The 14719-nt window shown below is 45.8% G+C and overlaps 1 protein-coding gene across 2 annotated transcripts in view; it reads right to left on the bottom strand.

The window, feature by feature from the left end:
- The window catches only part of LOC135545510 (glutamate receptor 3-like), a 234616-nt gene that overhangs the window by 65841 nt on the left and 154056 nt on the right, over positions 1–14719 (bottom strand). For both annotated transcript variants that reach the window (XM_064973154.1, XM_064973155.1), the window contains exons 5-8: positions 7336–7389; positions 4013–4174; positions 1531–1698; positions 575–679 (exon numbers count right to left, since the gene is read on the bottom strand). In XM_064973154.1, coding sequence (XP_064829226.1) covers positions 575–679; positions 1531–1698; positions 4013–4174; positions 7336–7389 — 489 coding nt within the window. The remainder of the gene's footprint in view (positions 1–574; positions 680–1530; positions 1699–4012; positions 4175–7335; positions 7390–14719) is intronic.

Below are 14719 nucleotides of genomic sequence, written 5' to 3'. Positions count from 1 at the left end.
CTAAACCAATTCCATCTAAACCAATACCATCTAAACCAATACCATCTAAACCAATACCATCTAAACCAATACCATCTATACCAATACCATCTAAACCAATACCATCTAAACCAATACCATCTAAACCAATACCATCTAAACCAATACCATCTAAACCAATACCACGTGGTTTAAAAGAGAACCGGACCGGAACATTATTTTGCTGGTCGGAACAGTTGAACAGAACCAATTGAATAATGGTTCTGCTCAGAACTAAACATTTGGAAAATCATTTTGGTTCCAACCTCTGATTCCTGCAGACATTTGTAGTCCTCCGTCTGTCATGCAGGAGAACGTGTATCGAGGGTGTGTTGTCATAATTCAAAAACAATGAGAGGAAGAGATAATGAACTAAAGCCTCTCTGACTGATAGTTACCCTGTTCTGATGGAGACAAACATTTCTCAATTATTTGAGATTTAATAGCTGAGTCGGTATGGGGTTATAGAGAGCGCTCTGTGTGTGTGTGTGTGTGTGTGTGTGTGTGTGTGTGTGTGTGTGTGTGTGTGTGTGTGTGTGTGTGTGTGTGCCTGCACCTTCTTCGGGCCCCCTGTTCTCATCTCATAGACGTCTATAGTGTAGTTGGACCTCCGGCCATAGCTGTCAAACTGGATGTTCCCCGTCATCCCCTGAACCTGGACCTGCACCGCGGGACAGTAACACACAGACGCAAAACACGCAGAACAACGTGTAATACAGGCGGCCAACTTATTATCACATGTGGAAAAAGCTGGTATTAGGAAATGGCAGGTATTCACATAGGCAGGGCCGTTGGCGATAATCAAATGATGGAACTGATAGGCTTTAATAAAAGATGTGGGTTTATGGTAATGAGAATGAGAGGCTCTTTGTATTTGAGAGAGATGAGCTGAGGGGGAGAGAATTTCACTGTGAGAGGTCTGTGTGAGGACATCTGGGAGGCAGAGGAGGAAATTTGTCTCCTTCTATAGCTCTCTATCTCTCTCTCTGCCCCCTCTTTCTATCGCTCTCAATCTCTCTCTCTGCCCCCTCTTTCTATAGCTCTCAATCTCTCTCTGCCCCCTCTTTCTATCGCTCTCAATCTCTCTCTGCCCCCTCTTTCTATCGCCTCTCTCTCTGCCTCTCTTTCTATAGCTCTCTCTCTCTGCCTCTCTTTCTATAGCTCTCTCTCTGCCTCTTTCTATAGCTCTATCTCTCTGCCTCTGTCCCTCTTCCTTCCTTCCTTCCTTCCTTCCTTCCTTCCTTCCTTCCTTCCTTCCTTCCTTCCTTCCTTCCTTCCTTCCTTCCTTCCTCTTCCTTCCTTCCTTCTTCCTTCCTTTCTTTCTTTCTTTCTCTGTCTTGTGTTTCTCAATCTAACTCTTACCCACTCCATCTCTCTCACTAACACCCCCTATTTCTCTCCCCCTCCCTACATACCTACCTCCTTCTCTCTTTCCTCCCTAACCTCCCTCCCTCCTTCTCTCTCTCCACCTCCCTCCCCATCTGCCCCTCTTTCTGTCTCTCTCCCTCCTACCATTTTGAGAGCTCTCTCAATGTCGATGCCCTGGCTCCATGGTACGGCAGGGTTGGCCAGACAGTCTCCTGCGCCTCCTCGGCGTGACACGTCTACCCGTTGGCGCCGCAGGTACCGGAAGGCCTCCGCGATCACCAGGATGGCGTCGTGGGTCAGAGCTGACGTGTACTGCCGAGGAAAGAGAGAGATCAGAGGGATCACAAGAGAGATCACAAGAAAGATCAGAGGGATCACAAGAGAGATGAGAGGGATCACAAGAGAGATGAGAGGGATCACAAGAGAGATCAGAGGGATCACAAGAGGGATCAGAGGGATCACAAGAGGGATCAGAGGGATCACAAGAAAGATCAGAGGGATCACAAGGATCAGAGGGATCACAAGAGGGATCAGAGGGATCACAAGATCAGAGGTACATCATTAATTTATTAATTATTCCATTCATTATTTTATTAATTCAGATCACAAGAGAAGTCAAATCAAATCTAAAGTTATTTGTCAGGGATCACAAGAGGGATCAGAGGGATCTGAATACAAGAGAGATCACGGTGTAGAGAAATGAGAACACTGAACACTGTAGCTGGCAAACAGTACATCATTAATATATTAATTAATTATTCCATTCATTATTTTATTAATTCAGGTGCTGAACAAGGGACAAAGTAGAATATTCTGGGTGATGGAAACCTGCAGAAGTCAAATCAAATCTAAAGTTATTTGTCACATGCGTCCGAATACACCAGGTGTAGACCTTACAGTGAAATGCTGAATACAACAGGTGTAGACCTTAGTGAAATGCTGAATACACCAGGTGTAAAACTTACAATGAAATGCTGAATACACCAGGTGTAGACCTTACAGTGAAATGCAATACACCAGGTGTAGACCTTACAGTGAAATGCTGAATACACCAGGTGTAAAACTGTAGACCTTACAGTAAATGAACCTTATGAAATGCTGAATACACCAGGTGTAGACCTTACAGTGAAATGCTGATGTAGACCTTACAGTGAAATGCTGAATACACCAGGTGTACCTTAGTGAAATGCTGTAGAATACACCAGGTGTAGAGCTTACAGTGAAATGCTGAATACACCAGGTGAAGACCTTGTAGTGAAATGCTGAATACAACAGGTGTAGACCTTACAAATGCTGAATACACCAGGTGTAGACCTTACAGTGAAATGCTGAATACACCAGGTGTAGACCTTACAGTGAAATGGTGAATACACCAGGTGTAGACCTTACAGTGAAATGCTGAATAAACCAGGTGTAGACCTTGTAAGTTTCACTCTCTCACTCAATTCAATTCAAGGGGCTTTATTGGCATGGGAAACATATGTTAACATTGCCAAAGCACGTGAGGTAGATAATATACAATATTCTTCTCACTCACTCTCTCACTCAATTCTTCAAGGGGCTTTATTGGCATGGGAAACCCCATCTCTCTCTCTCACTAACTTTTTCACCGGTTATTTCTGTTGGTTATTCACAGTATGTATTCCTGGTGTCATGTATTCCTGGTGTCACTATGTCTTTGTTTATTCTATTTGTATCTTATCTTTCTCCACAGTGCTGCCTGGTTGGAAAATAACCCGTAATTTCAAATGCATTTCATTGTTTAATTACATTAAATTGAAGCTAAGCTAAAACGTTGCTTCACCTGTTGTCCTGGAAGTGTGTGATTTCACGAGGGTTCCTTTATATATTTCTTTCTATCGATGAATCATTGGAAAAAAATGGAAAAGAGAATGGGAGAGTGACATACTAAGAGGAGAAGGGAGAAGAGAGGAGGAGAGGAAAGGAGAAGAATGAGAGGAAAGGAAAGGAGGAGAGGAGAAGGAGAGGAAAGGAGAGGAGGAGGAGAGAGAAAGGAGAGGAGAGGAAAGGAGAGGAGAAATAGAAGGGAGAAAGAGAGGAGAAGAGAAGGAGAAGAGGAGAAGAGAGGAAAGGAGAGGAGAAGAAGGGAGAAGAGAGGAGAGGAGAGAGGAGAGGAAAGGAGGGGAGAAGGAGAGGAGAAGGAGAGGGAAGGAGAGGAGAAGAAGGTAGAAGAAGGAGAGGAGAAGGGAGAAGAGAGGGAGAAGGAGAGGAAGGAGGAGTTGAGAAGAAGGTAGAAGAGAGGAGAGGAGAATGAGAGGAAAGGAGAGGAGAAGAAGGGAGAAGAGAGGAGAAGGGAAGGAGGAGGAAAGGAAAGGAGAAGAAGGGAGAATAGAGGAGAAGAGAATGAGAGGAAAGGAGAAGATAGGAGAAGAGAAGGAGAAAAAGAAGGAGAAGAAAGGAGAGGAGAAGAGAGGAGAAGAAGGGAGAAGAGAAGAGAAGGAGAGGAAAGAGAATGGGAGAGTGACAGATACTGAGAGGAGAAGAATGGAGAAGGACAGGAGGGAGAGCCCTCTATCTAAAATAAGAGATGGATTCATTCTGTTGTGCATACATAACAGTACATCATGAAAGGCTTGGCTGCTGTTCTGTAGTCTGCAGTAGGTACCTTGAGCGGGGTGTTCTTGGCCTCTGGGAATTCCCTTTCATCCAGTCTCTCCCAGCGCTGTAGGAACTGCTGAACGATGGAGTTCTCAGGGCTCACTATCTGGAAGCCTGATATGTTGGCCCCGCCTTGGAAGACCTTGTCCAAGCTCACATTGGAGAAACCCTGACATCAGAAAGAGGGGAGACGGGGATGGGGGAGAGGGAAGGGAAGGAGGGAGGGGGAGGAGGGAGAGGGAGGAGGGATGAGGGAGACAGGGAGAGAGGGATGGAGGGACAGGGAGACAGGAGAAAGGGATGGGATGGAGGGAAAGGGATGAGGGAATGGAGGGGGATGGAGAGAAATGGAGGGAGAGAGACAGGGAGAGAGAGAGAGAGAGACAGGGAGAGAGGGATGGAGGGACACAGGGAGAGAGGGATGGAGGGAGACAGGAGAGAGGGATGGAGACAGGGAGAGATGTATGGAGGGAGACAGGAGAGAGGTATGGAGGGATGTACAGAGAGAGGGATGTAGGGAGAGAAGGATAGAGGGAGACAAGAGAGAGGGGTAGAGGGAGCGAGGAGAAAGGGATGGAGGGAGAGATAAATGGAGGGAGAGAGACAGGGAGAGAGGTATGGAGGGAGACAGGAGAGAGGTATGGAGGGATGTAGGGAGAGAGGGAGAGAGGGATGGAGGGAGACAGGGAGTGAGGGGTGGAGGGAGAGAGGGAGACCGGGAGACAGGGAGAGAGGGATGGAGGGATAGACGGGAGAATGGAGGGAGAGGGAGGGAGAGAGGGATGGAGGGAGACAGGGATGGATGGAGATAGGGAGAGAGGGGATGGAGGGAAACAGGGAGAGAGGGATGGAGGTAGAGAGGAATGGAGGGAGAGAGGGAGACAGGGTGTTAGAAGGATGGAGGGAGAGAGGGATGGAGGGAGACAGGGATGGAGGGAGACAGGGATGGAGGGAGACAGGGAGAGAGGGAGAGAGGGAGGGAGGGAGAGAGGGAGAGAGGTATGGAGGGAGACAGGGAGAGAGGGGTGGAGGGAGACAGGGAGAGAGGGATGGAGGGAGACAGGGAGAGAGGGATGGAGGGAGAAAGGAGAGAGGGGTGGAGGGAGACAGGGGGGAAGACAGAGAGGGAGACAGGGGGGAAGACAGAGAGGGAGACAGGGGGAAGACAGAGAGGGAGACAGGGGGTGAAAAGGGATGGAGAGGGAAAGAAAGAGAACAGGCATTCAAAGAGAGAGACCAAGAGACAGAGGGATAGAAACAGGAAGAGAGAGACCGAGAGAGACAGAGGGAGAGAAACAGGAAGAGAGACCGAGAGACCGAGGAAGAGAAACAGGAAGAGAGAGACCGAGAGAGACAGAGGGAGAGAAACAGGATGAGCGGAGACCGAGAGACAGAGGGAGAGAAACAGGATGAGAGAGAACGAGAGACAGAGAGAGAGAAACAGGATGAGAGAGACCAAGAGACAGAGGGAGAGAAACGGGAAGAGAGACCAAGAGACAGAGGGAGAGAAACAGGATGAGGGAGCCAGAGAGACAGAGACAGAGAAGCAGAGGGAATTCACGCCCCAAAGAATAAAGCTTCCAAGAAAATGTTCAGTGAATCACCTTGAAAGTGCATTTAGGGATTTGAAAACATCAAAGTGTCATGAGGAAGGATGTCATACATCTAGCTACTCAAAGTAACTCAATACATCTAGCTACTCAAAGTAACTCAATATGACTGGCTACTCAAAGTAACTCAATATGACTGGCTACTCAAAGTAACTCAATATGACTGGCTACTCAAAGTAACTCAATATGTCTGGCTACTCAGAGTAACTCAATACATCTAGCTACTCAAAGTAACCCAATACGTCTAGCTACTCAAAGTAACTCAATACGTCTAGCTACTCAAAGTAACTCAATACGTCTAGCTACTCAAAGTAACTCAATACGTCTAGCTACTCAGAGTAACTCAATACGTCTAGCTACTCATAGTAACTCAATATGTCTAGCTACTCATAGTAACTCAATACATCTAGCTACTCAAAGTAACTCAATACATCTAGCTACTCAAAGTAACTCAATATGTCCAGCTACTCAAAGTAACTCAATACGTCTAGCTACCCAAAGTAACTCAATATGTCTAGCTACTCAAAGTAACTCAATACATCTAGCTATCCATAGTAACTCAGTGAGGAGTATTAGACCCCACAAGGTAGTGAATAGTCACAGAATGGAAAACTATTTTATCTTCAGCCCTAAGATACGGTACAACAACATGGTTCAGTCTGTCCGCCTAGAAAACCTAACATAATGTAATATATTCTGACAAGCTGTCACGCCCTGGTCTAAGTATTTTGTGTTTTTCTTCATGTATTGGGTCAGGCCAGGGTGTGGCATGGAGTTTTTGTATTGTGGTGTGTTTTGTCTTGGGGTTTTGGTGTGTATGTATTTGGGATTGTAGCTAGTGGGGATATCTAGCAAAGTCTATGGCTGTCTGGAGTGGTTCTCAATCAGAGGCAGGTGCTTATCGTTGTCTCTGATTGGGAACCATATTTAGGCAGCCATATTCTTTGAGTTTGTCGTGGGTGATTGTCCTTAGTGTCTTGATGTCCTTGCGCTGTGTTAGTTGACACCAGTTTAGGCTGTTTTGGTTTTCATTTCGTTTATTTGTTTTTGTAGTGTTTTGTATTGATTCGTGTTACGTTTGTTTTATTAAACATGGATCACAATAGACACGCTGCAGTTTGGTCCGACTCTCCTTCACCTTATGAAAACCGTGACACAAGCCTGCAGCTCCAACTGCCGTCAGCTTACACACTGCCACATGGAAACGTCTGTCTTTCCATGGTTTCAGAATGCAGCGTCGTGTGATGGAGAACAAGGACATGTGTCCGTGAATTTTGCATAATGGGGAATTCTAAAGTCAGGGACACAGTGGAGGGGAGAGAGACCAGCAGGAGAGGAGAAGGAGACAAGAGGGAAGGCCCCTGTGCTCATTTTAAACCAGTCTTGATAATATAGGAGTCAACCTGACACTTCCATTTCCCACTTTAACCCTCTGACTACAACAGATCAGACACTATATCCAAAAGGTAGAATAGTAAAGTAATGACATCATCACGGTTCACAAGCCCTGTTCTCCAGATGGAGGCAAGGAGAGAGGATGCAAGGAATCAAGGAGATATTGAGAAAGGTTGACCTACTGTTTCTTAGAAGTATAAACTAAGAGTTAATCCCAAATCGCACCTTTCTCTCTACATCGTACCCTACACCAGAGCCCAGTAGAACACTGCATGGGGAATAGCATGCAATTTGAGATGCTGCCTTGTATCTAGTGTTGACTCACCAGGTTAGACAGGATGTAGTGGTATCCACGGGCGTTCTTCCCCAGAGAGACCACCTGTAGGAGAGATCAACACAAAGGTGAGCCAACCAGTGTTGACTGAGCTGTGTCATGGGGTGTAATGGGAAATTGCTGATATTGGGTTTGTTTAGCGTTTTCCCCAGTAATGGTTAAGGTTAGGTGTTTAGCGTTTTCCACAGTCATGGTTAAGGTTAGGTGTTTAGCGTTTTCCACAGTAATGGTTAAGGTTAGGTGTTTAGCGTTTTCCCCATTAATGGTTAAGGTTAGGTGTTTAGCATTTTCCCAGTAATGGTTAAGGTTAGGTGTTTAGCGTTTTCCCCAGTAATGGTTAAGGTTAGGTGTTTAGCGTTTTCTCCAGTCATGGTTAAGGTTAGGTGTTTAGCGTTTTCCACAGTAATGGTTAAGGTTAGGTGTTTAGCGTTTTCTCCAGTCATGTTTAAGGTTAGGTGTTTAGCGTTTTCTCCAGTAATGGTTAAGGTTAGGTGTTTAGCGTTTTCCCCAGTCATGGTTAAGGTTAGGTGTTTAGGGGAAACATCACCCCAGTAATGGTTAAACATGATTACAGGTTAGTCAACCAGTAATGGTTAATTACAGCTCATTTCAGGTACAGTCCTCTCCAGTAATACTGTTAGGTGTTTATAATTTCTAGTAATGGTTAAGGTTAGGTGATAATGAGAGAACCCTTCTTCAAGATAGGTCTGGTGTTATAGACAAGTCTGGTCTTATAGACAGGTCTGGTCTTATAGACAGGTCTGGTGTTATAGACAGGTCTGGTGTTATGGTTACAGGTCTGGTGTTATAGACAGGTCTGGTTTTAGACAGTCATGGTTAAGGTTAGACAGGTCTGGTCTTATAGACAGGTCTGGTTTATAGACAGGTCTGGTGTTATAGACAGGTCTGGGGGAAGGTCTGGTCTTATACAGGTTGGTCTTATAGAAACATCACCCCATAGCCAGTCAAACATGTTATAGACAGGTCTGGTCTTATAACAGGTCTGGTCTTATAACAGCTCTGGTACTTATCAGGTCTGAGTCTGGTCTTATAATACTGGTAATATACACATAATTATCTTATAACAAAGACTGGTCTTATAGACAGCTGATAATGGTCTTATAGACAGGTCTGGTGTTATAGACAGGTCTGGTCTTATAGACAGGTCTGGTCTTATAGACAGGTCTGGTCTTATAGACAGGTCTGGTGTTATAGACAGGTCTGGTCTTATAGACAGGTCTGGTCTTATAGACAAGTCTGGTTATCTAGACAGGTCTGGTGTTATAGACAGGTCTTATTTATAGACAGGTCTTATTATAGGGGTCTTATTATAGACAGGTCTTACTATAGGTCTTATAGACAGGTCTTACTATAGACAGGTCTTACTATAGACAGGTCTTACTATAGGTCTTATAGAAAGGTCTGGTCTTATATAGACAAGTCTTAGTATAGACGGGTCTTATTATAGACAGGTCTTATTATAGGGGTCAGGACTGGTCTTATAGACATCTTACCTTATTATAGACGGATCTTATTATAGACGGGTCTTATTATAGACGGGTCATAGTATAGACTGGTCTTACTATAGACAGGTCTTAGTATAGGCGGGTCTTATTATATACAGGTCTTATTATAGACGGGTCTTACTATAGACGGGTCTTATAATAGACGGGTCTTAGTATAGACGGGTCTTATAATAGACATGCCTTATTATAGACGGGTCTTACTATAGACGGGTCTTAGTATAGACGGGTCTTAGTATAGACGGGTCTTACTATAGACGGGTCTTACTATAGACATGGTCTTACTATAGACGGGTCTTACTATAGACAGGTCTTACTCTTACTATAGACAGGTCTTACTAGACAGGTGTTAGTATAGACAGGTCTGGTCTTCTAGACAGGTCTGGTCTTATAATAGACAGGTCTGGTCTTATATAGACAGGTCTGGTCTTATAATAGACAGGTCTGTCTTATTTTAGACAGGTGTTAGTATAGACAGGTCTGGTCTTCTAGACAGGTCGTATAGACAGGTGTTAGTATAGACAGGTCTGGTCTTCTAGACAGGTCGTATAGACAGGTGTTAGTATAGACAGGTCTGGTCTTCTAGACAGGTCGTATAGACAGGTCTTAGTATTGACAGGTTGTATTATAGACAGGTCTTAGTATAGACATCTTGCAGCTTCTGGTCACTCTAGAGCAGTAAGTGTTATAAATCACATATTTTGGTGATATCATATTCAGAAATCAAAGGTCACTTAAGTACAGCAGTTATGCAGCTCATCTTCTACTTTGAAAATATCACACCTTCAAATCAGAACAGCATGTTCCCTGCCCACACAGCAAGGTTCAAAATAGACTAGAATATTCAGAAGCCTACAATTTACATTCAGCAATGACTGTGGTTCAATTTTCAAAGCAACAAATGTACATTTTATTCTAGTTTATGCCAGAACTTGTACAGTGGCACCTGTCTGAAATAGAACCCTATTCTCTACATAGTGCACTATAAAGGAAATATGTCATTTGGGACACCTCTTGATTAAACCATTTTGGGTTGGTTATAATAATCTCCAAATCACCAGCCATACATATTCGAATGGATGAGTGAACAAAGCATGGTTATGAGGTCTGCTATACTGTAGGCAGCCAGGCAGTTGAAGTCTGGATGTGTCAATGACGAGATTGACAACAACGTCTCAGTTTTCATCTGTGTTCTGCAAACAAACCAACGGAATCACACGACAACATGAGTTCTACCGGAATCAGACGGAATCACACGACAACATGAGTTCTACAGCGGAATCACACGACAACATGAGTTCTACAGCGGAATCACACGACAACATGAGTTCTACAGCGGAATCACACGACAACATGAGATCTACAGCGGAATCACACGACAACATGAGTTCTACAATCACACGCAACATGGAATCACACGACAACATGAGATCTACAGCGGAATCACACGACAACATGAGTTCTACAGCGGAATCACACGACAACATGAGTTCTACAGCGGAATCACACGACAACATGAGTTCTACAGCGGAATCACACGACAACATGAGTTCTACAGCGGAATCACACGAATCACACGACAACATGAGTTCTACAGCGGAATCACACGAGTTCTACAGCGGAATCACACGACAACATGAGTTCTACAGCGGAATCATTCTACAGCGGAATCACACGACAACATGAGTCTACAGCGGAATCACACACAACATGAGATCTACAGCGGAATCACACGGCAACATGAGTTCTACAGCGGAATCACACGGCAACATGAGTTCTACAGCGGAATCACACGACAACATGACTTCTACAGCGGAATCACACGACAATATTCTACAGAGTTCTACACGGAATCGGAATCACATGACAATATTCTACACCGAGTTTCTACAGCAGAACAAACAGTCAACTAGCTTTCTCCTGCTTTTCGACCTGGTAGCCAGAGGCCTTCCATAGCAACTGATTCAAACCAAACTCTTACATTAGGGTGTCTTTCTGTGCAGAATCAAGTGGCAGAAAATGATTTATGTTTTCAATTTAGAGAAGTGGATTCTCTGGTGACGCATCGTGTAGGCTTCCACTTCCCACTTCCCAGCAGACACAAGAGGAGAGAGGGAACGGAGAGGTACTGCTGATCACCCATTTTCTACAACCCCAGGCCTTCACTCAGCCATTACTGAAGCTGTGTGCTGTTATTAAACAGATTTTCATCCAATTTCAGGAAAAACACTCAACTGTTTATTTCCTTTCAGTCCTTCTGATCTCTTGACAGAACTAGCCATGCCTACACCCCATGCCTCAGATCACACCCATCTAATACAGCCTCGGTGTTGACGTCTGACACACACATCAAATAAAGACATTTTTCCATATGTGTTGAGGTCTGGAATGGACTGCTTTTCACACAGGAAATGATGTCGCATGACAGAACACCAATACACTGCGCTCGTTGGTTCACTCAGGCCATCAGGCAGCTCAGATGGGTCAGCAGTTCCTGACAGCTCCAATGTCATTAATATCATCACCTCACACACACCACATCACATACAGGACATCACCTGGAGGAAGGAGAGAGAGGGAGAGCGAGAGAGATGTGGTGGGGGAGGGTGGGGAGTGGGGGAGTGGGGGAGAGAGAGGAGGGGGGGAGAGAGGATGAGAGGGGGAGAGAGGATGAGAGGGGGAGGGGAGAGAGGATGAGAGGGGGGGGGAGAGGAGGATGAGAGGGGAGAGATGAGGGGAGGGGGAGAGAGGGATGAGAGGGGGGGGGGGATGAGGGGGGGGGAGAGAGAGGATGAGAAGGGGAGAGAGAGGGGGAGAGGAGAGGGGGGAGGGGAGGGGAGAGGATGAGGGGGGAGGGGAGAGAGGGGAGGAGGGATGGGGGGGAGAGAGGAGGAGGGGGAGAGAGGATGAGGGGGAGGGGAGAGAGGGGAGGGGGGAGAGAGGATGAGAGGGGGAGAGAGGAGGGGAGGGGGAGAGAGGATGAGAGGGGGAGAGGAGGGGGGGGGAGGGAGAGAGAGGATGAGAGGGGGGAGAGAGGAGGGGAGGGGGAGAGAGGAGGGGAGAGGGGAGAGAGGATGAGAGGGGGAGAGAGGAGGGGAGGAGGGGAGAGGGATGAGAGGGGAGAGGAGGAGGGGGAGGGGAGAGAGAGGATGAGAGGGGGAGAGGGATGAGAGGGGAGAGGGATGAGAGGGGGAGAGAGGATGAGAGGGGGAGAGAGGATGAGAGGGGGAGAGAGGATGAGAGGGGGAGAGAGGATGAGGGGAGGAGAGAGGATGAGAGGGGAGAGAGGAGGGGAGGGGAGGGGATGAGAGGGGGAGAGAGGAGGGGAGGGGAGGGGGATGAGAGAAGGGGAGAGAGGAGGGGAGGGGAGGGAGGATGAGAGGGGGAGAGGGAGGGGGGGGGAGAGAGGATGAGAGTGGGAGAGATGAGAGGGGAGAGAGGAGGGGAAGAGAGGATGAGAAGTGGATGAGGAGGGGAGGGGAGAGAGGATGAGAGGGGGAGAGAGGAGGGGAGGGGGAGAGAGGAGGGGAGAGAGAGGATGAGAGGGGGAGAGAGGAGGGGAGAGAGGATGAGAGGGGATGAGAGGGGAGAGGAGGGGAGGGGAGAGGGATGAGAGGAGGGAGAGGGGGAGAGAGGATGAGAGGGGGAGAGAGGATGAGAAGGGAGGGGGGGGGGAGGAGGATGAGAGGGGGAGAGGAGGGGAGGGGGAGATGAGAGGGGAGAGAGGAGGGGAGGGGGGGGGGGAGAGAGGATGAGAAGGGGAGAGAGGAGGGGAGGGGGAGAGAGGATGAGAGGGGGAGAGAGGAGGGGAGGGGGAGAGAGGATGAGAGTGGGAGAGAGGATGAGAGGGGGAGAGAGGATGAGAGGGGGAGAGAAAGCGAGAGGGGCGAGAGAGAGGGAGAGAAGGGGAGAAGGGTGGAAGGGGGTCTGTCGCTAGTTCAAGAGAAGAAAAAAATCTGAATGAAAAACGCTTTCAGTATTACCAGATATAAAAATATAGAGATACTGTTTATATAAGATAGATAGTTTTTTTTTTACCAGATATAAAGATATGTGGAAGATTGTTTTTTCCAGAAATAAAGTATGTGGAAGTGATGAGAGACTATATTATTAAAAAATATAAACTGTCTTTAAAAACTAACAATCACCAAAATAGTCAGGGAGAACTGAAAATTCAAAGCACTGAATTTAACAGTATTGATTTTATTTTATGTATGTGCAAAAGAACACAGCATTAGTCGTAGAAAAATGCATAGAATTGCAGGAAATTAGCTTTAAATCCTGAGCTCATTTTTGCTCCAGAAACCCCCTGGAATTGAGGTATTCACAACCAGAAACAGCACAACAGGAGATGAACATACGTTATGATTTTCATTGTTTCTATTACTAATACAGTGACTTGCGAAAATATTCACCCCCTGGGCATTTTTCCTATTTTGTTGCATTTACAACCGGTAATTAAAATGAATTTTGGGGGGTTTGTATCAGCTGATTTATACAACATGCCTACCACTTTGAAGATGCAAAATATTTTTTTGTTGTGAAACAAACAATACGTAACAAAAAAAACGAAAACATGAGCGTGAATAACTATTCACCCCCCCCAAGGTCAATACTTTGTAGAGCCACCTTTTGCAGCAATTACAGCTGCAAGTCTCTTGGGGTATGTCTCTATAAGCTTGGCACATCTAGCCACTGGGATTTTTTTCCCATTCTTCAAGGCAAAACTGCTCCAGCTCCTTCATGCTGAATGGGTTCCGCTGGTGTTCAGCAATCTTTAAGTCATACCACAGATTCTCAATTGGATTGAGGTCTGGGCTTTGTCTAGGCCATTCCAAGATATTCAAACATTTCCCCTTAAACCACTCAAGTGTTGCTTTAGCAGTATGCTTAGGGTCATTGTCCTGCTGGAAGGTGAACCTCCGTCCCAGTCTCAAATCTCTGGAAGACTGAAACAGGTGTCCCTCAAGAATTTCCCTGTATTTAACGCCATCCATTATTCCTTCAATTCTGACCAGTTTCCCAGTCTCTGCCGATGAAAAACATCCCCATAGCATCATGCCGACACCACCATGCTTCACTGTGGGGATGGTGTTCTCGGGGTGATGAGAGGTGTTGGGTTTGTGCCAGACATAGCATTTTCCAAAAAGCTCAATTTTAGTCTCATCTGACCAGAGTACCTTCTTCCATATGTTTGGGGAGTCTCCCACATGCTATTTTGCAAACACCAAACGCGTTTGCTTATTTTTGTTTTAACCTGTCTGGCCCACCCGGGACGCAACCGTACCCCCTGCCAACAATAAATGCAAATGCGCTACGCCAAATGCTAATAGCACTCGTTAAAACTCAAACGTTCATTAAAATTCACATGCAGGGTAGTCAATTCAAGCTACACTCGTTGTGAATCTAGCCAACGAGTCAGATTTGTAAAATGCTTTTCGGCCAAAGCATGAGTAGCTATTATCTGATAGCAGGCAACACGCCAAAATACCAGAAGGGGACGTAAACAAAGGAATTAGCGTAGCCGGCGCTACACAAAACGCAGAAATAAAATATAAAACATTCATTACCTTTGACGAGATTCTTTGTTGGCACTCCTATATTTCCCATAAACATCACAATTGGGTCTTTTTTTCGATTAAATTGGTCCTTGTGTACCCAAAATGTCAATTTATGAAGACCGTCAGATCCAGTAAAAACACTTTTTTTTAAACGCAACGTTATTTTTTTTTAATTAAAAAAGTTGCCTATAAACTTTGACAAAACACTTCAAACTACTTCTGTAATCCAACTTTAGGTATTGCTAAACGTTAATAAACGATCAAATTGATCACGGAGCGATCTGTATTCAA

Source organism: Oncorhynchus masou, chromosome 9, assembly GCF_036934945.1.
Source record: "Oncorhynchus masou masou isolate Uvic2021 chromosome 9, UVic_Omas_1.1, whole genome shotgun sequence".
NCBI classification, from domain to species: domain Eukaryota; kingdom Metazoa; phylum Chordata; class Actinopteri; order Salmoniformes; family Salmonidae; genus Oncorhynchus; species Oncorhynchus masou.
The sequence above is the reverse complement of the archived record's forward strand: the minus strand, read 5'-3'. Positions and strand labels throughout refer to the sequence as shown.